This window comes from Lachnellula hyalina (assembly GCF_007821495.1).
Source record: "Lachnellula hyalina strain CBS 185.66 chromosome Unknown contig00020, whole genome shotgun sequence".
Classification (NCBI taxonomy): domain Eukaryota; kingdom Fungi; phylum Ascomycota; class Leotiomycetes; order Helotiales; family Lachnaceae; genus Lachnellula; species Lachnellula hyalina.
The window spans coordinates 130,851-154,965 of NW_022157134.1; the positions used below are offsets into that span (position 1 = coordinate 130,851).

The 24,115-nt window shown below is 47.8% G+C and overlaps 11 protein-coding genes across 11 annotated transcripts; 8 read left to right on the forward strand and 3 right to left on the reverse strand.

Moving 5' to 3' along the window:
- Window positions 1–58: 58 nt before the first annotated feature.
- Window positions 59–598, forward strand: rpl-30 (60S ribosomal protein; the record flags this gene model as incomplete). Its single annotated transcript, XM_031147872.1, has 3 exons — window positions 59–109; window positions 194–370; window positions 500–598. 3 exons carry the CDS (start codon window positions 59–61, stop codon window positions 596–598), a joined length of 327 nt encoding a protein of 108 aa, XP_031008036.1.
- Window positions 599–763: 165 nt separating this feature from the next.
- Window positions 764–2,203, forward strand: LHYA1_G002899 (60S ribosomal protein; the record flags this gene model as incomplete). Its single annotated transcript, XM_031147873.1, has 6 exons — window positions 764–821; window positions 1,090–1,238; window positions 1,401–1,437; window positions 1,491–1,629; window positions 1,711–1,919; window positions 1,971–2,203. 6 exons carry the CDS (start codon window positions 764–766, stop codon window positions 2,201–2,203), a joined length of 825 nt encoding a protein of 274 aa, XP_031008035.1.
- A 1,066-nt stretch (window positions 2,204–3,269) lies between these two features.
- LHYA1_G002900 (uncharacterized protein) lies at window positions 3,270–4,916 on the forward strand (the record flags this gene model as incomplete). The annotated part of the gene is made up of 1 exon (XM_031147874.1): window positions 3,270–4,916. The coding sequence occupies one exon, from the start codon at window positions 3,270–3,272 to the stop codon at window positions 4,914–4,916; it is 1,647 nt and encodes a 548-aa protein (XP_031008059.1).
- A 392-nt stretch (window positions 4,917–5,308) lies between these two features.
- LHYA1_G002901 (uncharacterized protein) lies at window positions 5,309–6,006 on the forward strand (the record flags this gene model as incomplete). Its single annotated transcript, XM_031147875.1, has 2 exons — window positions 5,309–5,496; window positions 5,562–6,006. The coding sequence occupies 2 exons, from the start codon at window positions 5,309–5,311 to the stop codon at window positions 6,004–6,006; spliced, it is 633 nt and encodes a 210-aa protein (XP_031008058.1).
- A 33-nt stretch (window positions 6,007–6,039) lies between these two features.
- lepB_1 (putative transcription factor lepB) lies at window positions 6,040–7,228 on the forward strand (the record flags this gene model as incomplete). The annotated part of the gene is made up of 3 exons (XM_031147876.1): window positions 6,040–6,079; window positions 6,133–6,949; window positions 7,033–7,228. 3 exons carry the CDS (start codon window positions 6,040–6,042, stop codon window positions 7,226–7,228), a joined length of 1,053 nt encoding a protein of 350 aa, XP_031008057.1.
- Window positions 7,229–7,314: 86 nt separating this feature from the next.
- Window positions 7,315–8,538, reverse strand: LHYA1_G002903 (uncharacterized protein; the record flags this gene model as incomplete). Its single annotated transcript, XM_031147877.1, has 5 exons — window positions 7,315–7,461; window positions 7,521–7,603; window positions 7,665–8,149; window positions 8,191–8,250; window positions 8,315–8,538. 5 exons carry the CDS (start codon window positions 8,536–8,538, stop codon window positions 7,315–7,317), a joined length of 999 nt encoding a protein of 332 aa, XP_031008056.1.
- Window positions 8,539–9,157: 619 nt separating this feature from the next.
- On the forward strand, window positions 9,158–10,982 carry LAC12_5 (Lactose permease; the record flags this gene model as incomplete). Its single annotated transcript, XM_031147878.1, has 5 exons — window positions 9,158–9,347; window positions 9,413–9,714; window positions 9,774–10,539; window positions 10,605–10,726; window positions 10,815–10,982. 5 exons carry the CDS (start codon window positions 9,158–9,160, stop codon window positions 10,980–10,982), a joined length of 1,548 nt encoding a protein of 515 aa, XP_031008063.1.
- An 855-nt stretch (window positions 10,983–11,837) lies between these two features.
- mtr_3 (N amino acid transport system protein) lies at window positions 11,838–13,565 on the forward strand (the record flags this gene model as incomplete). The annotated part of the gene is made up of 5 exons (XM_031147879.1): window positions 11,838–11,987; window positions 12,092–12,234; window positions 12,293–12,419; window positions 12,474–13,429; window positions 13,493–13,565. The coding sequence occupies 5 exons, from the start codon at window positions 11,838–11,840 to the stop codon at window positions 13,563–13,565; spliced, it is 1,449 nt and encodes a 482-aa protein (XP_031008062.1).
- A 3,482-nt stretch (window positions 13,566–17,047) lies between these two features.
- On the reverse strand, window positions 17,048–20,150 carry prp1 (Pre-mRNA-splicing factor; the record flags this gene model as incomplete). Its single annotated transcript, XM_031147880.1, has 3 exons — window positions 17,048–17,191; window positions 17,254–19,537; window positions 19,636–20,150. The coding sequence occupies 3 exons, from the start codon at window positions 20,148–20,150 to the stop codon at window positions 17,048–17,050; spliced, it is 2,943 nt and encodes a 980-aa protein (XP_031008061.1).
- Window positions 20,151–20,476: 326 nt separating this feature from the next.
- On the reverse strand, window positions 20,477–21,374 carry rsm18 (37S ribosomal protein, mitochondrial; the record flags this gene model as incomplete). Its single annotated transcript, XM_031147881.1, has 3 exons — window positions 20,477–20,707; window positions 20,774–21,222; window positions 21,272–21,374. The coding sequence occupies 3 exons, from the start codon at window positions 21,372–21,374 to the stop codon at window positions 20,477–20,479; spliced, it is 783 nt and encodes a 260-aa protein (XP_031008060.1).
- A 176-nt stretch (window positions 21,375–21,550) lies between these two features.
- imp3 (U3 small nucleolar ribonucleoprotein) lies at window positions 21,551–22,111 on the forward strand (the record flags this gene model as incomplete). Its single annotated transcript, XM_031147882.1, has 1 exon — window positions 21,551–22,111. The coding sequence occupies one exon, from the start codon at window positions 21,551–21,553 to the stop codon at window positions 22,109–22,111; it is 561 nt and encodes a 186-aa protein (XP_031008055.1).
- Between the last annotated feature and the right edge of the window lie 2,004 nt (window positions 22,112–24,115).

Sequence of the window (24,115 nt, forward strand, 5' to 3'; positions counted from 1 at the left end):
GGAGCGTAACAATCGAATACCACTTTTCAAGATCCCATAGAATCTTGAACTCGCAACGATGGCCCCAGCTAAGAAGAAGAATGCCGAAGGTATCAACTCGCGCCTGGCGGTAAGTCTATTCAATTCATCTCTATCTTCATCTCCATCGTCTTCCTGCACATAAGAAAAGTACAAACGCTGATTCCCTCCAAAGCTTGTGATCAAGTCTGGTAAAGTCACTCTCGGATACAAGTCAACCCTCAAGACCCTCCGCTCTGGCAAGGCCAAGCTCGTCATCATCGCCGGCAACACACCTCCTCTCCGCAAGAGTGAACTCGAGTACTACGCCATGCTCGCAAAGTGCAACGTCCACCACTTCGCCGGAAACAACGTACGTACCACATATATTCAATTTCCTTCTCCCCCAGCGACCAGACCAGACTTGTCTGCGAGGGACCGTATCCTGAGAAAAAGTCGTCAGACTTTGGAGGGTACATTCGCTAACTTGCCATCATAACAGATTGAGCTTGGAACTGCTTGTGGTAAGCTGTTCCGTTGCTCCACCATGGCTGTATTGGATGCTGGTGACTCTGATATCTTGAGCGGCGAGAGTGCTTAGGATGGGAACGGAAGGCAAAAAAAACTGTGATGATGTTGGCGTCTAAAACCTTTCTACATTGCATTGCAGAAGTAATGGGATGGATGGGATGGGATGCAATGGAATGATAAATCGTGGATCAAGTGTGCATACTCTGCATACTCTGTGTCCTTCATAGCATACTGAATGATACCTCTACATCTAAGACTAACTAATATTACGTGTGACTTTGGTGAGGGGAGTTGTAAGGGTTGTCGTCCTGAGAGAGAGCTTGATGAATGAGTGACGAAGTGATTTCAAAATATGACCGGCGAATGACTCTGAAATACGTGAAACCTACCCTTTATACGCCTATAGAATCATAAAATTACTCAATTCCTCCGAATCATCTTGATATTCTCCTTCTGGTCCTCTTCGGAGTCGGAAGAGAGGGAAAGCCCCGAGCTTCTTTGCTAAAATTCTTGTGGGCGAAACAAATATTGGTAAGCGAGGACACGCTAAACCCTTTCTAGCTCTTGATTTGAAATCTGGAAATCGCATCTTCCTCAAGAGCTTCGACTTCATCCTCCATCTCGCAACAACAAAGAACCCGCCAACTCGAGATCATTCAAGATGGCACGCCGCCCAGCGAGATGTTACCGTTACTGCAAGAACAAGGTGCGTAGGCCTACCTCACATCCGTCGCAGAGGATTAGAGAAGGAAGATGGATTTCAACCACCGATCGCCACTCTCATTGTGGGATCAATCTTCCGCACTGTTCCGAGACTCTGCGACAACGGGATTATTGAAATTGAACAAGAACTGACGTTTTGAACGTTCTAGCCGTACCCCAAGTCCCGATTCAACCGTGGTGTACCTGGTAAGTCAACTCACGAAAGCATCCATTTCCGCAGCACTGACCACGACATCCAGACCCCAAGATTCGTATCTTCGATCTCGGCCGAAAGCGTGCGACCGTCGACGAGTTCCCTCTCTGCATCCACTTGGTCTCCAACGAGTATGAACAACTGAGCTCCGAGGCTTTGGAGGCTGCCCGTATTTGCGCCAACAAGTGAGTACTCCATGACGGAAGCGGGGTTCATGCCACGTCGTCTCGAATGTTACGGAAAGGCAGATGCTCATTATTATACAGGTACATGGTCAAGTACACCGGAAAGGAGTCCTTCCATCTCCGTGTCCGCCCTCATCCATACCACGTCGTCCGTATCAACAAGATGTTGTCTTGTGCCGGTGCCGATAGACTGCAGACTGGAATGCGTGGTGCCTGGGGTAAGCCCAACGGAACTGTTGCCCGTGTCAACATTGGTCAAATCATCTTGAGTATCAGAACTCGTGAGACCTGTAAGTCAAACCGCCGCTTGTTACAAACCCAAAATTCTAATAATCATGCAGACCGTGCACACGCTCTTGAGTCCCTCCGCCGATCACAATACAAGTTCCCTGGTCGCCAAAAGATCATTGTCTCCAAGAACTGGGGCTTCACTCCTCTCCGCCGCGAAGAATACATGGAGAAGAAGGCTACTGGAAAGGTTTTGGTCGATGGTGCTTATGTTCAGTTCTTGAGCAACCACGGAAAGTTGGCAGACAACGTCAGACGTTTCCCAGCTGCTTTCCAGGAGGCATAAATGTTGTGTATTGCAAGGACAAGAAAGAATCATTTTGCAGAACAAGAGGCGTACATTTGATTTAATTTGCGATGGCTGGATTGCACGATGTCTCTTATGGCATCAGGTCTTCTAAACATTGTATCTAAGGAAGTGCACGACTTTGACCAGAATTGGAGTTCCTATGACGTGACAGTATTGATATTCTACGAACGTGATGGTGAGTATGTCTAACAATCAGCACTGGTACTCCAGAGTCACACATTCATCAAGAGCCATATGATTACTCGAGAACAGGCAAGGCCGTTTGACATTCCGAACTTGACAAATCACAGTACCTTAGCAGCCTCTCCTGTGATACAAGAACGAGTAAGTACCGTATACAGTAGCAAACCTACCTTGCCTGTATCCTTGACTCAACGCCCATCCCGTGAACTGGCGTAGCTGCGGCAAGTAGGTACTTGGTGCCAACAAATCCACCAGACCGATTCCATCATCGAGCCCAAAATGCGATAAGATAACCGGATAACACAACACACCCCTGAAATGGCGCTACTCACGTATATATTGTCTGATGGAAGGGGAAATATGTTAATATAGATGGTAGTCTGACATGAATAATCAGTACTACTCTGACATGCCCTTTACGCCCGTATATATATTGTTGAGGGGACATTTCTTCAGGGACTGACTGTGTTGTGATATGTTATGTTCTGTTCTTATCACTAGGACTCTTATCCATGTGCTGGTCATCCGTAATCTAGGATACGACATATTCCGTAGTGATCGCGCATCTCCTTCACCTGTTTCCTACATGTACTTCTGTACTTTGGAACATCGGTAAAGACAAAGAACTCAGTCATCCAAGTACTCGCGTGGTTTTCCAAATCGTTCAACTATCCACAAAGCACAAGAAAACACGAGTCATAAATCACCCGATCTCACTCCTCGTGTTGTACAGGTCACGACCTGCAAATAGCCTGTTCATAGCCTCAATTAGGTACTCCTCAGACCTTCCTCCACGGCGGCAACCTCATCCTCATCTACAGCCACGATCATCCAATCTCTTCGAGATTGAACAAGCATAATGGCTTTCCGCCAACCCACCTTCCAACCTCAACAACGACAACACCCCGCACCCGCTCCTCAACCCATCCAAACCACAACCCCTCGAAGCGAAAACCTCGCAGACTCCCAAGAATGGATTCTCTTCTCCCCAACCTCCGTTACAGCCTCCACAGCCCGCACCCGTACCCAAGCCAGCGACTTCGACAGCTTAGACACAGCAGCCGGCCTCGATATCGATCTGCACTCCTCCTCCTCCCAAGCGGTTGATGAAGAAGATGAAGAAGAAGGAACAGAAGACGGAGAGTTAGACAGTCTAGATTCACATTTACACGAGTTCAGGACTGAGCCCAGCGTATACCGCGGCGAGACAAGCGGGACTGTCTTACCGACACATGATGGCTTGGGCAGTTTCAGAGTCAATAGGACGAGTATGGGCCCCGAGGTACAGGAGCAGTTATACTCGTTCGAGCGCTATAACCCTCGGCGTATCAAGCGCCGGAGAGCAAGTGACGATCTTGCAGAGGAAGAAGCTGAAGCTGCGGAGAGCGAGCGCACCAGACGCGTCGAGAAGTGGAGGATGGAACAGAGTCGGTTGTTGGTTGATGAGATACAAAAGGAGACGAGGCGGAGGAAGATGAGCATGAATAGCGCTCGACGTGCTACAACTGTGTCGGCGCTAGAGAGGGAGCAAGAGGATGTCGCCAGTATGAGCGTGGTTGAGGACGCGGTAGATGAGGGGGATGGGGAGACGTTCTGGAGCAGGATTACGAAGAGGGTTATCCGGGATTTGATGGGTGTGGATGATGAGTTGCTTTCAATTATCTTTGGGGAGTCACTGCCGAAAGACGATGATCTGTCTACCACGCCGCTTGCCAATGATCCACGGGGTCTTATCACGGCTGAGCAATCAGAGCATGCGGGCTGGGAATACAGGCTTTTGGAACGTGTTGCAAGGGAATTGGGGATTCTAGTAAACCAACTATCCGACCACCCTGGCGCATTCTCCACATACCTCAAAACCCAACAAACTCCTCTGCCATATGCTGGGTTACCAATGATCCCAGAATCATCCCGCGACCCAGCACCACCTCCACCACCGCTTTCAACATCAACCCAACTTCTAAACCCAGAATTCCAACCAACGCTCCCAGTCACCATCCCAACTTCAACATCCCTCGCTACAGAAGAGCTCGAGGAAGCTACACCACGGCAAACATGTCCGATTACGAGGGAAGAATGGGAGAGGGATCTAGATATTAAAATGGTATTTCGCTACCTCCGGACCCGCTTCTCCACTTCCTCATCCACCTCTCCAACAAACCCCACATCCCCTAATTCCTCATCAAACCACCCCAACATTCCATCCCTCGCATCCTCCAACTTCACCACAGCCCACCTGGCCACAGCATCCACAGCCGACACAGCAGCTCGCGCCGCTCGAGTACGACAACATCATCCGCTTGTCACGGGGACTCGACGCCGGAGTGTGGACCGCCGGACGTGGGGTGTTAGCATGCCAGGCGGCGGGGTGGGTGTTGGGCTGCCAGGGATAGAGAGGAGAGCGAGTAGCAGTTGTGCGACGAGCGAGAGGAGGAAGAGTGGGAGCAGTAGGCATTATTGGGATTTTGGCGGGAGCGTGGGGAGTGGTGGCTGGGGTGAGGTTTAATTTTGTGCTGGTTATGATATCTCTACTCTACGAGGTCTTTTTTTTTTTCATTATATGCTTGATTGTTGATGCGTAGGTGCATAGGGTTAGCAGAGGGCATTTTATGTGTTATGATATCATGCAAGACACGAACTGGCATATATAGATGATATAGCATTATTAAATTACAAGTAGCGATTCAGGAATCAGATTGCCATTAAGCGGAGATAATAAGATTAGAATCGAGCAATTAGAGCAAAGGCGGGTCACTTCATGGCCATTATATGAGGCTTAAGTTGCGTTGGTCCATCTACACCTTAGAGCCGGATGACTAATCTTTAGATATAAACAAGCTATGGCCTAGCTCTACTTCTACTCTTCAGCTCATTCAACCAGAAAAGAAAATTAAAAACATGCCAGATACCCCAAGTGGCACTCGTATTAGATCTACGCAAAGACCTCCCCGATCATGCAAAACTTGTGCCCGGCGCAGAGTGCGTTGCGATAAGAAGATACCGTGCCATGGATGCGTATCTCGCGGCTTGGAGCTCAGCTGCGAGCGAGAGACTGTTTTCGTAAAGGGGAAGTTATTGGCATCTCGGTAAGTGAGTGGATTCTTTCTACTTGTATAGTAATACCGACTGACTGATATTATATTATGAATAGGGTGCAAGCACCGCCGACGTACCAGGATCTGCTTGAGGAGAATCGGCGTCTGAAAGCTGAGATAGCAGGGTGGACTGTGGATGTCCCATCACTAACAAGTACGGAGGATGGAGTGTATGGCGAGGCTCTGAACATTACAGAAAGTTTTGAGAGGGAGCTTTTCGAGGCTGTTGGTGGGACGAGTCGTGCTCCGACTGTCTTTAGTGAGGATCAGATTCAATGGCCTTCGGCTACGTGTGTAAAGAATCTCTTGGTTTACGGAAGGACGTGGACTTCTTGGATGCATTGTGCATTGCATCATCCGACCTTTGAGGCAGAATGCCACGAGTTCTTAGAAGAGTCTGGATTTGGCAAAACCCCCGATCCGTTCTGGCTTGCGGTTTATTTTAGTTTTCTCAGTGTGAGTATTGCCTCGCTGTTCACAATCTGGGATCTTTTCGGTTGATGAATGGATTGTGGATAGGCTGCTCTGATATTCATGAACGAGGAGGAAGCAGAGGCTGCAGGTATCCATCAACGTAAGATTCAGAAACTCTCTATGTATGCTGGCTATCACTCATCTTGTCTGCAGAGACAGGGGCACTTCTTCTGAATTGGTACGACTCTGCGCTATACTTCCTCCAGAGAGCCGATTTTCTCCGACGATGGGATGTCCGCACCGTCCAGGCAACTGCGATTTTAGGTATCGTTTCCATCAATGTCGGTGACTCGAAGATGCAGAGCGTGCTTTGGGCCTGCGCCATCCGCATCGCTCAGTTTTTGAACATGGGGAATGATAGTGCGCATCAGAATGAATCGCTTCTTCTCACAGAAACGCGCCGGCGGCTTTGGTGGACGTTGGTTATATGCGAATGGATTCCCATACCGTACCTCGCACCTTGTATTTCTGACGCGGATTTTCGAATCGAACTTCCTGCTACGTTAGATGATGAGGAATTGCTGTCTGAGCCTAGACAAGATGATCTCCCAAGACCCATACAGTACCACATTGTCATGATACAGTTGGCGAAAATCTATCACGGATTTCGCGTCTCCTTGAACCTGCTATCTGGCAAGGCCGCAGACATCGTGACATTGGTCTTGCAGACCGATGAAGCACTCGCAGATAACATTGCTGGTCTGCCATCGCACCTCCGATTCGACATTTCCAGCTCTTCATCGGTAACTGAGTCTCCAGACGTCGATAAGCCATGGATACAATGGCAGCGAATAAACATATCCTTGATACTGTTATACTACCGGATCGCAGTAAACCGGGTCCTTCAAAACCAATGGGTTCAGGATCCCACGACGTTCGCACGAACGCGTGCGATATGTTTGGATTCTGCGCGTGGGATTATCTCGTTAGCTTCTACTTGCACGGATTCTCTTGCTCGGCATAGACCTTGGTAATTACCCCAAGCCTTGAGTTGATTAAGCATGGGAGACACCGTGCTAGGACAATCAACATCATATGCTAATAACAATGCAGGGCTACATCTTTACATCTGTTCTCTGCGGCGATAATCCTCGGTGTGGAGGCACGGTTCCACGCAGATGAGTCTAAGCAGCAATATGTTCGGGACATGCGATTTTGCGTTGGATTTTTGAATGGAGTGAAGGATCAGAGCATCATTGCTACACATGCTGTTCAGATTTTAGAGGAACAATTTCCCGATGAGCAGTGAGCCGGTATTCAATAAAGCATAATATCCAATACATTTTAGTTCAAGCATCTTCGGTATTCTAGCTTGGTAAAAAGAACCTTTCCATCTCAATAAGCAAGTCGCCCGGCTAGTTTCAAAACAACATCATTCATCTCAGGTTCCTCAAACGGTCGATCTCTCTCATTGACATCTGGTTTCCCCAACCGAAGCTTCTTCTCGTCATTCGGGTAAATATTTGCATGTGGCCAATGTGTCTATGGCCGTTAATTAGCCAGTTGTTCATTTCAATGAAAGATTCTTTCGCATGACATACAGTTCCTTTCCGCTGATCGAATAGTTCCGCTTTCTTACCCAGGTCGTCTGGGGTAGCGAAGGATGCAGGCGTATAACACGCATCTATTATATCAGACATTAATATAGGAATCGGTAGCAGTCCAATTAAGATCAATGAACTCACAGATCAGCGCCCTTATATTTTCGCTCTCAGGGAGCACGTTGTAATGCACCGTGCGAGAATCCCACAAAATAACATCTCCTACACCAGCGCATACCTTCAAGAGCTCACAGCCCTTGCCCTCAAACCACTTCACCTCTTCCGGCTCAAACCCAAACCAATCACCCGGGCCCCAAGTCTTCCTTCCCAAAACGTCAGCGTGGGCGCTGAAAAACTCCTCGCTGAGCTTATGCGAGCCTTTCATGACCATGAGCCCGCCGTCCTGAGGACCGTTGGGCGCGAAGTTGAGGATTCCTTGCACGCATTGCAGACCAAGGCGGGTGGGAGACTGGTCGATGTGCGGCCATGGTTCGGTGGCTGGACGGGGGTGAGAAGGGAGGGTGAAGTTCATGCCGTCGAAGGAGACGAGAAGGTCTTTTGTACCCCATAGTTTCTCAAAGGCCTCGATGACTTTCGGCTCCCTGCTTCCCTCGTTAGGTTCGCCACGTCTTATCTTAATATGGAATTTGAATTTGTTAGCTGTACGCACTGTCTTGCCTCCCACATAAACCTCTCATGCTGGACCGCGTACCCGTGATACATTCCCCCTCTCTCAACCGTTAGCATGACACATGACACAAACCCAACGGCCAATTATCAGCAACGCAACTCACTTCATATGCGTCGGCAGATACTCAGGCGTCCACGTCTTCTCGTCATTCCTATCAAAGCCGAACGGGAATTTCTCCAACCAGGAAAACATATTCTGTTTATACCTTTCCGAATCCTCCGTCGATATCAAGCCCTTCAACACGACGAAACCATCCCGGAACAGGTCATCTCTCCAATCGCCATGTTTCTGGACAGTGTCGATCGTGAAGCGTTCTGCGTGCGGCATGGTGGTAGGGTGAGACTTGGTCGGGGGTCAAAAGTGGAGGGAGTTGGGATATACAGAGGATTGATCATTAATGTCACTTTCGCATGGTAGGAGAGATATTGAGAACTTATATTATGCGCACCTTAAAAAATAGCAAGCAATTCTTCAAGCTCAATGGATATAGGCGATCTCCATCACTCCATCTTGCACGTCGATCGTCTCGAGGGGAAACTAACTAGCATGTGGGGGAATCTCGCGCGAGTCTCGGGCGAGAATATAGGGGCAGCGTCAAAAGTGGACCATGGCTTAAAAAAGTACGGTACGCAAACCTTCTACCCTCACCTATGAGCCGTGTGTACAAGATGATACAACAGATAAGGCGAAATTCGTGAAAAGTTCTAGGGCGCGGACTTGCAATGGAATGGCATTTCTGATTCCGCCGCCGGTCATAGCGACCTCCTTGGTTCACTCCTAAACAAGTCTGCAATCGATTAGATTCAAGACGGGAGGGATAAAGATAAGAAGACAAAGATAATTCCTTCCCAATCTCTTCTCTGTTTATCTATATATTGAACTTGATGCCCATAGGATCTTTCCATCTTCTCATTATCTCCTTTTAATTACACAGATATATCCAACGATGGCCAACCCGACAGCCGATCCCCTCGCTACTTTAGAACTTCCGAACAATACCAATTCATGCTGGTGGCGCGACAGAGGGCTTCGGAAGCTTCTATTCTGGCAAGGATGCATTCTCGTTTCGCAGATGACGGTAGGATATGATGAATCAGTCGTCGGTAGCCTGCAGGCCATGAAACCCTGGATTAACGGTGAGAGAAAATCTATTGAATACACTCGAAAATTCTTAGAGATCTGGATGGCTGACTTTAAGCAGATATGGGCCACCCAAGCTCCTCGAAGATTGGTCTGATCACTGCAATAGTCTTCGTGGGAGGCTTCGTCGGTGCGTTCTTGGCCGCGCCCCTGGCTGATCGATATGGACGTCGTGTTGCTATCTGTACCGGCGCAGCACTCACGCTTACCGGAGCGATAATTCAGACGGCTGCTCAGTCATCGGGCATGTTTATAGGTGGGCGATTCGTTATTGGACTTGGGATCAGTTTCACCTGTTGTGCGGGTCCTTCTCTTTTGAATGAGTTGGCTCATCCACGCATGCGGGGAACGATTGCCTCTATGGTAAGTAGCAGCTACCTCTGGCCTATAATATCTCTTTTCGGTGATATTAATGTTTCTAGTTCAACGTGCTTTGGTACGTGGGCTCTATCATCGCAGCATGGACAACTTTCGGCACAGGACATATGACTTCCTCTTCCTGGTCTTGGCGAATACCCTCCTTGATTCAGGGTATCCCATCAGTCTTGGTGGTTATCGCAATTCCGTTTATTCCAGAATCACCACGATGGCTCTATTCCAAAGGTCGAGGTGACGAGGCCAAAGAAATCCTCAGTCGATACCATGCAAATGGATCCCTCTCAGACGAATTCGTAGACTTTGAAATGACCGAGATCTCCTCCTCCGTCGACATGGAGAAACTCATGTCCTCAGAATCCTGGGCCCAACTCCTGAAATCCAACGCAAACAAAAAGCGCTTCGGGATATGCATAGCGGTAGCTCTCCTCACGCTCTGGAACGGGCAAGGAGTAATCTCCTACTACTTTTCGCCGATCCTAACCAGCATCGGAATCACCACAACCGACTCCCAGACTGGAATCAACGGCGGGATGCAGATCTGGAATTTCTTCTGCGCGCTCGCCGGCGCCTTCCTCGTCGATAGATTGGGACGGAGAACGTTGTGGCTCACGTCGTTTATCGGCATGATACTCGCTAACGTCCCGCTTACTATTGCGAGCGCGATGTATACGGAGCATGGATCGAAAGCTGCTGCGTACACGGTTGTGGTGTTTCTGTTTCTGTATAATGCTGCTTTTAATCTTGCGTGCAATCCATTGCTATATTGCTATGCGACGGAAATCCTGCCGTTTGGGATTAGAGCTCGTGGACGTAAGCGGTCTTTCTTTCCTCCCGTCAAGTGAGTCGTTCAATAATACAGTACTAACATCTCGTAGTGGCGTTGCAGATTGCGGTTTCTCAAGCGGCGCTCACGGTCAACCAATACGTGAACCCAATCGCACTAGACAACATTGGGTTCTACTACTACATTTTCTACCTAGGAATGCTGGTTCTCGGAGTAAGTGATGCTATGCAATCCCTGAAGCAAACATAACCTTTAAGCATAAACGGTTAGCGCCCTCGCTAACATTTTCATTTTCTTACAGACTATGATCATATATTTCTTCTTTCCAGAAACCAAGGGGTATTCGCTAGAAGAACTCTCTCATCTCTTTGAGGATCCTGCTCATATACAGATCGTGGGTCTGGACAGGGCCGAGGAGGACGATTCGAGTAATACGGGGAAAGAAGACCTCTTTCCAGAGAAGCTATAGCAAATTGAGGCCCTGCTTTGCGCGACACGAAAGTATAATAGGAAAAGCGGGTTTCAATGTCAATATATGCGCTGCCTCTCTGTACTTCCCATAATGCTTGTCCATGGACCATGCTCCTATTCCTTCACTCGGGGAAGCTAATGAAGGTTGCTGACGGCGAGGCCGGAGACAGCAGTGACGGCCTTAGAAAGGCTACTTGGGTTTCTAGACACAGTCTATATTTAGAGTAAGAAATCTGAAGATAACAAAATAAAATTAGATTCAAACCCCCGCATAAGAGTCTGATACTTACAGTCACACTCCTAGATCCTTAGGATAGGGTTTGGGGTCCCTGGGTCGATTGTATCGAAGTTGACTGCTCGTGAATGCGAGTATTTGCGATTCGAGTATCTTTACCCGTCCGTATCTTCGAAGTATGGGATAGCGCTGCAAGGGGTAGTATGCATGCAGTACAGGATGAAATGCAGGATAGAGGCACGAATCACACAAAGGGCGAACTCCAGTGCTCGCGGTGTACGTAAGCCCGTACATGATCAACAAGCGAGATCCGAGGGCCACCAAGTATATACTAGATTTCAAAAAGAGACTCTTTTGAGCCGACAAAATAGTCATAGAGGAGCATAGGTTATCATAGGCTATAGGTAGGTCCTGGTACCTGTAGTTTACAGATACCTAACCGCGCTCTTTGTACTTCTACCTAGGTTGCTCTAAGTATAGCGTAGTAGATCCAAATGTGTTATAAACGCGCATACTAGATTTCAAACTTTTATTCTCTTCTCCTAGTTTTGAACTTGTTTACTTCTTTATATATTGAAATTCTGGCACAAATAGTACAAGTATTCTTGAATATTCGGAATGTCTACCATCACAGGTGATCAGGCTTATGTGGACTCGGAACTAACTGCGGCTCGGGGGACGATGACGGAGCATGTCTTAACAGTCGATGAGCAGGTCGAGATAGAGCAGGAGCACGGCATCAAGTATAGGAGTTGTTCGTGGCAGAAAGTATGTGCTGTAACCCAAGAATGACCTGAGAGATTGAGCTATAGTACCGGTCAAGGCAATTTCGTGGTTATGTGGTGTTGGAACTGATGGATAATGGGGAATAGACAGCAGCGCTACTCTTCGCGCAGTATAGGGCGCTACCCATAATGTCCCTTCCAGCAGCATACTCAGCTCTTGGAATTTTCTTAGGCTTGCTCATGACCCTTGTGATGGCCTTGATAGTGCTATATACCTCGCTGATTCTCTGGTTGGACTCTGAAAATGTCCGCAGTCAGTTCTCCGTGCTAATTGTATGTCTTTGACAGGAAGTTCTGCATTCAACATCCAGAGGTCCGAGATTTCTGTGATGTGGGCCAAGTGCTCTTTGGCGGGAAGAGGTGGGCATGGTACTTTACTGCCGCTTTGTTTTTGCTAAACAATGTCTTTGTTTCGGTGCGTTTACTTTGGTATGCTGCATATTATATCAGTTACTAACATAAAATACAGGGAATTCATCTTCTAATTGGAGCAAGGTATGTTGAGACTATTAGTCATAGAGGCTGGTGCGCTGTCAGTATTACGGCTATCATGTCTGTGATCTGCCTTGTTGGCACGCTCCCAAGGACCTTCGCTGGACTTTCCAAGGTAGCCAGTGCAACGGCGTTCTGCACCTTTATTGCCGTACTTCTAGCCACAATATTCGCAGGTATCGAGCCGCATCCTGCAGGGTATAATTCAGGGAAGATGAACAACGGGTTGCTTATGGACGGAATGCCACATGTGCATGCTTTACCTAAAGGGACAACGTTTATGGCGGGCATGAATGCTTTTCTGAATATCACTTACACCCTCATCGGCCAAATCACCATGCCCAGCTACATTGCGGAAATGCGTCATCCAGAGGATTTCCCTAAGGCTATATGGTCGGTTATGGTCTGCAATTCCTTGCTCTGCGGACTGGTCGGGTCGGTAATTTATGCTTATGTTGGGGACCAATATATGACGTCCCCAGCTTTCAGTTCTATCAGTAACGAAACTTACCGCATTGTTTCGTTCTCATTCATGGTCCCGACCTTATCGTTTACCGGCGTACTATACTCGTCCGTCTCGGCGCACTTCGTTTTCGATAACCTGTTCGCAGGGAGTCGACATAGAGCTTTTCATACAGTGCAAGGCTGGGCAGCGTGGATTGGTATCTTGATGACCATCTGGGGCTTCACATTTGTGCTAACGGAATTGATACCATTCTTTGGAGACATGTTAGCGCTCATGAGTGCTTTATTTGACTCATTCTTTGGATTTACTTTCTGGGGGATGGCCTGTCTACAGCTCAGAAGGACAGGTAAGGATAGTTTAAAGGGAGATCAGAACTGGTTGGTTCCTCTCGTGGGTGGTGGACTGATCATTTCAGGAACTTTTGTCCTTGGGGTGGGGATGTATGTGAATCTGTCCATTCATGTTCCGTATCCAAATTGCTTGTGTTCTATTTTTTTAACACTGTACCTTGCTAATACTCGTGAATCTAGACCGCCGTCGATAGCATCAAAATTCTTTTTGAGAGCAATGAGAACAATAAGCTTTTCAGCTGTGCTTCCTTGAGCTTTTGGTAAAGATATTGAAATGTCCAACGATAGGGGTGAATAATTGGGTGTGGTTGCTGTGTTGAAAGAACAGCTCTTGGTTTGAGTCTAGAAGCTCGATTGTTAGAAGAAAGAGGATGTTTCAATTCGCGGACGATATAGGGTGACTGTCGGGTTGATGTTGGTCCATGTTTACTTGTCAAGACAATGTGTTATTGGAATCATTGTGGTCAAGAAGCAGTGTCGAATGCTAAAGGAGAAGTTCGATGCAACACTTTAGATCGTAGTTTCAAGATTTATAAAATCAATAAAATTGTAGTTATGCAAATACTAATACTAGGAAAGACGTTTTGAAGCTATACCGCTCTCTATAACCATTATGTTCGGTTTATTAGACCCAATGTTTAATAGCATATTAGCAGATCTAGCTCAGACTTCATGTAGAACGCAAGTATAGTTCAGTCATATTGACCTTCAGAGCCCTCAAAACAGCAGCCTGACTCCAAACCCGTAGGTATTCCCAAGATGGGGAAAGTGATTCCAAGTAACAACTTTCAGAAACCCCTTTATATTCCTCTCCCTAGCCCTCTCCACAATTACAGATATTGCAGGTAATATTTTTTTTTTTTTTTGCGGACATTGATGTATTTGCAGCCCTTTCATTGGACTTTCAACCCTTTCCAACGATCCCCCCCCCCCTTAGAGTAAACACTAGATTTGGACCCTCGTGATCCGCTACTGCAAAACCAAACAGCTTGTACTCGTCCAAACTATTCCTTCCATCTGTCCGCCCGCCCAGTCCTTCTCTAAGCTTGCCGCGGGGTATCACATGCCCGTCTACCACGAAAGCTTGAGTGTAGTCAACATAGGGCTTAGGCCAGCAAGTACCAACAATGGATGGCGCGATCCGCAGTCTCGTCGATTGTGGCGCGGAGGTATTTACATCTAGAGGTAGGCGGGAAAGGAAAATTAAATTCACAAAAAAGTCTCACACGCAAAAACAGACTAACCGCCAACGAGTAGATTCTTAAGTAGTCAAACTACTCTCGCAAGTTATAAGAGGACATTGTTTTAAAGTTTCGCAGCTGTCTTGGCAATTGCTTTGCCCCTATTCTTCTGGTCCGTGTTGACGCTAGTCCATGCTTGGGTGAATATGCGAGGCTCATATCCAGTTTCAAAGACAAACAGTCAGCTCTTTATCCTTACTCACACTGTTGGTACTACACATAGTGCACTGGTCTGGCCTAGGATCACGTACTTAATAGTGGTTATGTGGTTGCATTTCTAGGTGTAGAAGAGGTTCTAGCTAAGGTTGCGGCGATGACACCACTGATATGCCGGACCCGCCATCTTTCCTCCATGATGACTGACATAGTTCAAAGGTGGTGTTTTGTCAGCTTGAGAGGCTCATCATGCTTGAAGTGGAGCTGATTCCTTGTTGTTGCGTTCTTATTGTTGGCAATTGCACCGTCCTCGCTCTTATGAATTATGAGCTATTCGAAATCACAAGTCCCTTTCGCTCCGCCTCAACCTTCACAATATCCCCAATCTCCTCCCTCGACCACTTAATCGTCGGCTTCCACCCTAACAACTCCCCCGCTCTAAAACTCCTACAACACGCCCCCAGATTCCCGCCCGCCGAATACACATACCGAAAAACCTCCTCATCATTCCCCGTCACCCCCTGCACTTTGCCTTGCGTCAACACGCCCTGCACCTTCGCCTCATCCGCAATCCACGTTGCAACCTCCTGCCAGTAATGCACGCCGTTCTCCGCAAAATAATACCCCTTTTGTCCCCAGCTGGCCGCCTTTCCCTCTGCCCCGCTAGCATCGGCAGCGGCATCGATAAGAAGCAGGTACAGGCGCGAGAGATCGAAGATATGGATGTTGTTCCAGAACGCCTTGTCGCCGCCCGGGATGCGCACCTCGGCGCCAAGATCCAGCGTCAGTGCTGCGAGCCCGGGGATCTGCGCTGAGCGCTGCTTGAATGTGCCGCGGCCGTGCCCGAAGATGGTCGGGGGGCAGACGATGGCGGTTTTGATGCGTGTGTCGGGGTTGGAGCCGGAGATGGAGAGGACTACTTGATCGACTGGGCGGTGGGAATGTTCGGCTATTACCGTTAACTAGGTATTCATGTTTTCCTGGGAAAAGCAATATGTGGATGTGGAGTGAAGGGGAAGAGGGGTTCTTACGAGGAAACGAGATAACTTCGTCAAGGTGCTCCCAATCATCAAAGACCTTAATCTCTTTCGGCTCGACATCTTTGCCTCCCTTCAATAGTTTTGGGTTGAGCAGTAAATCCGTTCCACTAGTATGGATCCAAGTTCCCCCTTGCCCTTTCAGCAATCCAGCCTTGATAGCTTCAGCGGCCGGCACGTAATCAGAAGAGGCGAAGTGGAGGACTATGTCTGCTTTGGCGGCTTCATCTTCGAGGATTTGGGTTGACTCGAGGGTTCCCTGGATGGTTTTGATAGCGGGGTAGGTAGTAGTGAGATTCTTGATTGAGGAGGGTGAGCGGTAGAGACACGTGATGTTGGGTTCCCAGGTGGGGTGGGATTGTAGCAGGGTGTGGAGGACATCGCCACCTACGTAGCCTGTCTGGAGGTACGAAGCACATTAGTCAAGTGTTTTGGGTTATGTTTTGTGGTAAGAGTGGGGTGGAGTATAAACACTTACTGCACCGGTGATGAAGATCTTGGGAGGGGCCATACTCAGTGTTGCTTTCGAAATGAAACTTGGTAGAAAGTATTAGATGACAATATATACCAACTTGCAAATTATTAGTAATGAGGCTGAGCGGGTTCTGACAAATTCACAAATCCACCAATCCACAGATCTACAGATCTGCGAACAGAGTCCGTCCGGCCATAACCGTGCCGCCACTCATATAGGGTGAGTGGTGACACGATCACTGTAGATCATGCGATTTGGGCATCAAATCACAGATTTTCTACCTTTGTTCCACTACTCTTAGGAATCAAGCTCAACACAACGGCAAGTCACTTACTTTTATCATCGTAAGCAATGGGGATAATAACCTCTTCGCATTGCAACCTCTATATCTTAGCTAGCTAACAAAAATCCATGAAACCACCAAGACCATAGCCTACGGACCTTGTGATACCAACAAAATATAAAGTTATAGGATAGACTTTAAGGTTATCTACTGTATAAAAGGTCCCAAGTGCGCCAGACTAACCGAGAGATGGCGCTAAGCCTAAAACACTCTAGCTAATAAAATTCATAAACCCCTAGAATTTGCTCCAGAAGCACCCTATTATTAACGATTTTACTACCTTCAGCTTTTAAGTCGCTGATTAATGTATATATATAACTGACTGACTGACTGATATTAAAAGCTTCAACTGAGGCGGTGACTTAATTATGGCTGACTTAATGGCCAGTCTGGTTCAGATGTCTCGAAATGCTTTTAATTCTACTGAATAATGCAATCAGCAAGCTCACAGCCTATTATCTTACAGCCTCCAAGCCTTCCGATTTACTCCAGTAACCCAACCACAATCTTTAATATATCCTCAGTGCCCTTCCCAGCATTCTTCGGGTCCTTCGCAACTCCCTGCCAGAACTCTCCGTGTCTCGGTTCATTCAAGATAGCTTTTGATATCACATCTGCTCGTTTGTCCTGTTCATCGTTAATTCATTAGTCCATGGATCAATTGATCTCGTGCAAGATGGAGAACTTACTTCCGTGCCATGCTGTAGCAGAAACTTGTAGTACCAAGCCCACGTGTCACCAAGGTCACTGTCGAGGAGAATAGCCTTCTCGAACCAATTCTGTGCCTTCTCCAGTCTTCTCTCGCCCCAGAAGATCCTCGCAATCGTAACGAAGAGAATGGGATCGTTATCAACTTTCTTGATGGCTTCTAATGCTCGAGGTTTTCTTTGTGTTCTTGGCTCGAGATGCCAGATTGATTCTGTGTATAGGAGACCACTGTTGGGTACTTCTTGAAGGGCTTTCGCCATGAGTACCTTTGCTTGACTGGTATTATTGGCTCGGCGCTCGATGCGAACGGATTCTGTCCAGAGTTCTGGCGATTTCGGAACAGCCAGCCTTGCCCGGTCGAGTACACTGCGTGCTTTGACAACAGCTCCAGTCCTTTCTTCGAGTCGAGAATACAGAAGCCAGAGAGGAACTGATCGCGGGCATGCTTTCGTACCGGTGCTATATGCTTCACGAGCTTGAGGCAATTTCCCTTCGCCCTCGTATATTTGACCCTTCATCATCCATAACTTTGCGGCAGCTGGGAAGAGCTGCAACGCTTGGTTGACAAGATCTAACGCAGCCTCGACATTGCCCGCTTGGCGCTCGAAAGATACACTCTTCATCCATACACGGTCTGTTGGTGCTTCTTGTCGGGCAGTCTTCAACAATTCTCGAGCTTGGTCTGGTTGCTGATTCTCTGCCTCAAGCTTCACTGCAGCTAACCAAATGTCTTCGTTGTTTGGATTTTGGTTGAAAGCTCTGCCCAGAACTCGTCTAGCGTTATCAATTTCTCCAGCTTGCCACTTTTCCTTAGCAAGCATCATCCACAATACCTCGCTCTGCGGACAAGCCTCTACTGCCTTCTCGAGAAGCTGCCATAATGCTTCTTTCGTACCGTGATTCTTTTCCAAATCTGCAGCCGCCAGCCAAAGCTTTCTGCTATTGACAAAAACTCGTAACGCGTAGGCATAAATTGCACGAGCTGTTTCGTAATTCCCCCGGCCAATACTTGACTTTGCATCTTCCATCCAGATCTCCTTGCGGTCATCGTCCTCATCAAGGCCCCATCCGAGAGTTTCCCGAATGACGTTGCCGCAAGTCAGCACAGCACCCTCTTCTTCACACTTCTCGGCCTCAGTGATCCACTCCTCTCGTTTCAGCATAGCAGATTCTTTTGCCAGTGCTTGGACCGCACGCTTCATTACATTGACCTTCGCAGCATTGCCTATCTGCTCCTGAAGTCGCGCAGCTGCGATCCAAATTTCATGGGAAGTCGGGATAGCTTTTCGGGCTTTGTTCAGAACCTTTTGCGCGTTCTCCGAGGATTCTAATCGTGCCAGGGCTAACCATAGCTCAACGGAAAGAGGAATAATCTCAGTTGCCTTGGCCAGGAGAAGTCGGGCATCAGCAGGATCTTCTTCGAGGTTCACGGCCTCTTTCCACAACATGACAGATTGCGGAATATGATCTAATGCCTTCCTGATAACTGTTTTCTTTGCTCTGGACTCGGACTCGAGTTTCATAGCCTCAACCCATAACCGTACGGACCTGTCGTTCTTCTGAATAGCATTTGATGCAATGATTTTGGCATTGTGGTTGTCGTTCAGGCGTATGTTTTCCAACCAAGCATCTTCGCTTTTGGGGCAGAATTCGCAACCTCGCGCAATAATATTACGAGCCGCAACCGTCTTGCCTGCCAACTCTTCCAATCGTGCAGCAGCGATCCAACCTGGCGCATGCTTCGGATTCGTTTTAATGACCGACTCCAGTAAAACCCGTACACGCTTGACATCACCCACTTGTGCTTCACCCTCGTTGACTTGCGATTTGGCCAGACTGGTGAGGTAACCTTTGGGATCAATACTGGTTGCGCTTCCAGCGACGGAGTCGGTTCCACTTCCTTGCGAAGCTTGATCCAGCCTGACCTTCAGGACCTTGTCTCTAGCTGCACCAATATCTGCGAAGTTCGTCATGGTTCCGTCTGTTCCATCCACCCCACCGGAACCGCCATCTTCAGCCACCGTTGTACCCAGCTCGCTCGAGTCTCTAGCTCCAGCAATGACGCTATCAGGCACCGCATAGAACCTTTGTCTCAGCGCCTGCTTATTCCTTCGATTTTTGCCAGTCAAGTCTCCAACCTCCGGTAGATTCGCCCAGTCTTCATCGCTAACCGTTCCAAGCGCTCGTTTCAAATCCGCGAACTGTTGTTGAATTTTAGGGTTATTCCGCTCGTATTCTTCTTGTTCGGCTTTCTCGCGTGCTTCCCTGTACGTAGAATGGTCGGTAATCTGCTCAACTATTTGCATATTTGATAAACCATCTGCAGCGACGGGGTGGGGGGAGTAAATAATGGGGAGACCAACCTTCTTGCCTTGCGCCGCCTATCCATCTTCTCATCTACCTCCTGGTAAATTCTATCCGCCTCGTCATCGTCCTTGTCATATGCCCCGCCAGCGAACAGTCCGACCTCGTTCTCTGGATCTTGAAATCGCTCATCGTCGCCCTCGTCTTCTTCTTTCTTCTCGGGGGCTCCGTAGGCTGTAGGTGCCGCTGCTCCAAGCTGTGCGGCGCGCTTTGCGAGGGCTTCTTTGATCTGGTCTTCACTTGGGCCTTCGCGCGCGGGACCAAGATCAGAGCGTGTCGTGAATCCAGTCGCACCACGACCGAGACCCGCAACATAATTCTCGGGCGCGGGTTGGTTCAGGAAATCTCGTCGTCCAGCCATGTCGTCTAGATATCTGGCTGCGTTCGCCTGAGTAGCCCGAGTAGTGTAAAATATATCATGAGGGTTCAGGTGACAAGGCTGCGATGGGGTTTTCGGCCTTGCTTCAATCGGGACTAGGCTATTTTGAGAAGTTGCATCCGAATGCTCTTCCATCTTGTATGAAATCCGTAGGGATATAAATACCAGTGTATCATTTTCAGGGATATGGAATGATGAGCAGGATAAAGAAACAACGTAGCTGTTTTACACTTTATGATACAAGGTTGCAATTAGGTTTTCAGGTACCAGCTCTAGAGAAGGTGCGTTACAAGTTATACTATACATTTCATGTACTATCTCTTATGGTTACGGAATGAAAGAACAAAATAGATATGTCAAGCGTATATCAATACCATTCACGGCTTCTAAAAAGCGTCAAGAACCTAGTAACACCTTTATACAAGTATAATACACACATCATAGCCCGCCCTCTCACTGCTTTACAAAGGACGATTGCCTCCATACACACTCCCCTTACCCCACGCCAGCTGTTTGCTAAGAAACTTTTGCAGAATCTCTGGATGTTTATGCACACTGGGCATCAATCCAATCCCAATACTTCTCCTGATAGCTTTGGCAATTCTCCTCTGATTTACGGGTCGCAAGCCGGTCTCCCTCGACGTCTTGATTCGTCCCATATCCGTCATGTATTCTGACATAATCGAGAAGTTCTACATCTCGTCAGTATTGGTTTGCACAACTATTCCACACGTCTTATACGTCCAGGTGAAACATACCCGATAATGATCCAACGGATTCATATCCAGGATATCGAAAACATCATGAGTAGGCCAGCTCCTTCTTTTCCACTTTGTCATCTCCACCTCACTCAGATCATGCGGCGCATACACATCCCCAGTCTTCCACCTCCGTGTAATCAGCTTGGTAAACTTGCCTGCCCGTTCAGAATCTTTTACATCCGCCACAGCGTCCGCTTTATGGTTGGTAGCATTACGCCGATCGTCGAAAAGGTGTTTTTGGGTCAAATTTAGAATAGCCTGGTTTGCTTTGAAGTTCTGGGCAGGAGGAGGGCGCTGAAAGTTGGTGCGGTTAGGAAGCTGCACTCCTTGATACTTTGTTGGTGGGCGGATGCCCGAATTTCCTCCAAATCGACTTGTTCGAGAAGGCGCTGGATCACCTATAGAGTCGAGGAGGCTGCGGGACTCGGGGCGCTGCGGGCCATCTTCTATACGATGTTAGATGGTGCTCGAAGAGGTAGAAGGTGGTCCAAGTACCAGCCTGCGCGATTCGAGACGTGGAGAATCCTGCACGCAGACACGGAATCTTCGTCGTTATCTGCTTCGCCGAATTGAGGCATTGTAATCGTGGAGGAGCCATCTTTCTTGCGTGGATACTCTGATCTCCTCAGTTCGTAGAGGAAGTGTCTTTCGACCTCAAGCTCCATAATAACAATTCTTTAGCGCCGCACTAAGGTTCTTCCGCTCCGACATCTATCAAAAAATATTTCCGAACTTTAACCCCGCCAACTTCACATTCAGGACAAAACAAACACAATGGTTCGCAAATTGAAGCATCATGAGCAGAAGCTCCTCCGAAAAGTTGACTTCACTACCTACAAAGGCGACAATGACCACAGAGACGCGGCGGTTATTCGGCGCTACAACATCCAAAAACCCAGCGACTATGCAAAATACAATCGTCTCGCCGGAAGCCTCAAACAACTAGCCCACCGCCTGTCCGCCCTTCCCCCAGACTCCTCCTTCCGACTGAAACATGAGACGCTCCTCCTCTCCAAGCTGCACGACATGGGTATCCTGCCCTCGACCTCCAGCACCGCCAAGCTATCCGAAGTCGAGAAGAACGTCACGGTGTCCGCATTTTGTAGACGCAGGCTTCCGGTTGTGATGACAAGGCTGAGGATGGCGGAGACGGTGCAGGCTGCTACGAAGATTATCGAGCAGGGGCATGTTAGGGTTGGGACGGAAACGATCACAGACACGGCGTTTCTTGTCACGCGGGGCATGGAGGACTTTGTTACCTGGGTGGATGGAAGCAAGATTAAGAGGAATATCCTGAAGTACAGGGAGAAGCTGGACGATTTTGACTTGCTATGATGGATTAGAAGTGGATTGGAATTGCATAGCGTGGCGTTCAGGATTAGGGAAAATTCATATGGCAGCTCGGTGAGCGGCCGTTTTCACATGACGTTCATAATCATACTGGGAATTTTGCAAGGCAAATTTGTTGCATTGATTTTGTACTTTTCGCGATCCCCAATTGCATTTTGCAAGTCCCTGAAGATCAACTTTTTTCGCGCTAAACGACATGTCACACTCCCATAAAAGGAATGCGTTTGCACAAGTGTGCCAGGCAAAAAATCAATTCCTATCTCTCCCACCAATGTGAGAACAAACGCTGCAAGTGCGCAAAAGTAGAATGCCTAAAGCGAGCTGTGCTAACAGCCTTTGTGCCCATCACAAGGATTTTGATACTAACGAGCTTCTACTATGCAGCCCCTGTTTCCATTTCACCACGTCTTCTTACACACATACACCATGGTAGTCGAAGGACCAACCGCCGTTGTAGTTGTGGTGAACCGGACCACGGGACCAATTCCACCATGGCTACGGACTTCTAGGTCGCAGCCGTTGCATTTCACGGTACTAGTGATCGTCGTGGTTGCAGTCCACTAGATGACGCGGGAGTTAGTTACTTCCTGTTCAAGAATCTTTTCAGAGCAGAGGAAGGACAATTTCCCGTTTCAGGATGTGTGCAGGGAGGAGTTTGAGTATATGAGATTAAACACAGTGGGTAATGAAGTTGTTCTTACTGTTGTCTTGACGGGCCCTTGGGTGAATGTTGCGGGAACGAAGAGGATGGTGCTGCACGTAGTTGGAATGACATCTTCTTTGACGGGTCCAATATTGGTGATCTTAGGATCACGCCTGTCGAGAGCAACAGTTGGATGGGCGATGGGAATGCTGTGATGACTAGTAGTGCTGCCACGGGCCACGGCTGCTGCGAACGGAGGGTGGACCGAGGTGGTGCTTGTGAGCCATAGGAGCTTTTTGAAAGAGCTGATTAAAGAAGACAATAATCTTCTTTCTAATCCTGGTATGTATCCGCAATATTGTTGCACGCAAAGTCAACAAGTGTAGAATGGAATGTAAATTGACATACACTCAGTCCAACCGGACGATATGGAGCTTAAGACCTATATTTACGAAAGAGATACTGGCTTCAGGTCGATTGAACTGGACGAAATGGAAAGATTAAGAACACAGGCGGAGGAATGGAATTGAGTTGTTTGGGCAAGTTCCAGGCTTCAGTGGAGAGTCCCCGTGCTGTCGCTTTAGATCAGTTTGATTTAATTGTCAAACATTGTTCTTCCAGTTGAAATTCTGCTTGGTCTGCCAGCTGACGCTAGAAAAGAAGCTGCCATTTCCATGAGTTCGATATCGGAGTCTAATGTATGTTAATATAAGATAAGTGTGAATTGGACTGGACAAGCGTACGAGCTAAGCCCATCATAGAGGCACACACTGGCAAGTGTTCAAGTCTCTTACTAATCCTAGATTTGTATTCTATTTGACCAACTGATCTGTTATATCGAGTTCCGAGAACAAGTTGGAAGGATTGCAGACTTACTAGGGATTACTATTTCAGGAGCACTGAGAATTGGCGCAAAGAGAAGAGGCTCCCAGAGATCTTGACCCGCTGTTGCGTCGAACTTAGAATAAAGTCAGCAATATTAGACGGTACGAAAGGTAAATAGTGGGCATATCTCGGCCATTCATCACGATAACTTGGTTTCACTTCTCTTAACGGCATCACAACGATTGTTTTCTGGACACCTGGCTTTATAACCTTGTTTAGAAGCCATTCTTTATAGACGCAAAGGCGCTTCAAAGCCTCTTGGTTCTGCTCAGGTGTAACATGGACAGCCCGATCCCTGTAATACATCAATATATCGAACACTAACTTGGAACGAGACTACAATACCAAAGGCTTATACCATCTGGAGGTGGCATAAAAGGATCCTTGTGAAATCTTTTCAGGTAGTCATGATGAAACTTCTCAATTCGTTTCCAGAATGAGTAAATATAAGTTCTCGAAGC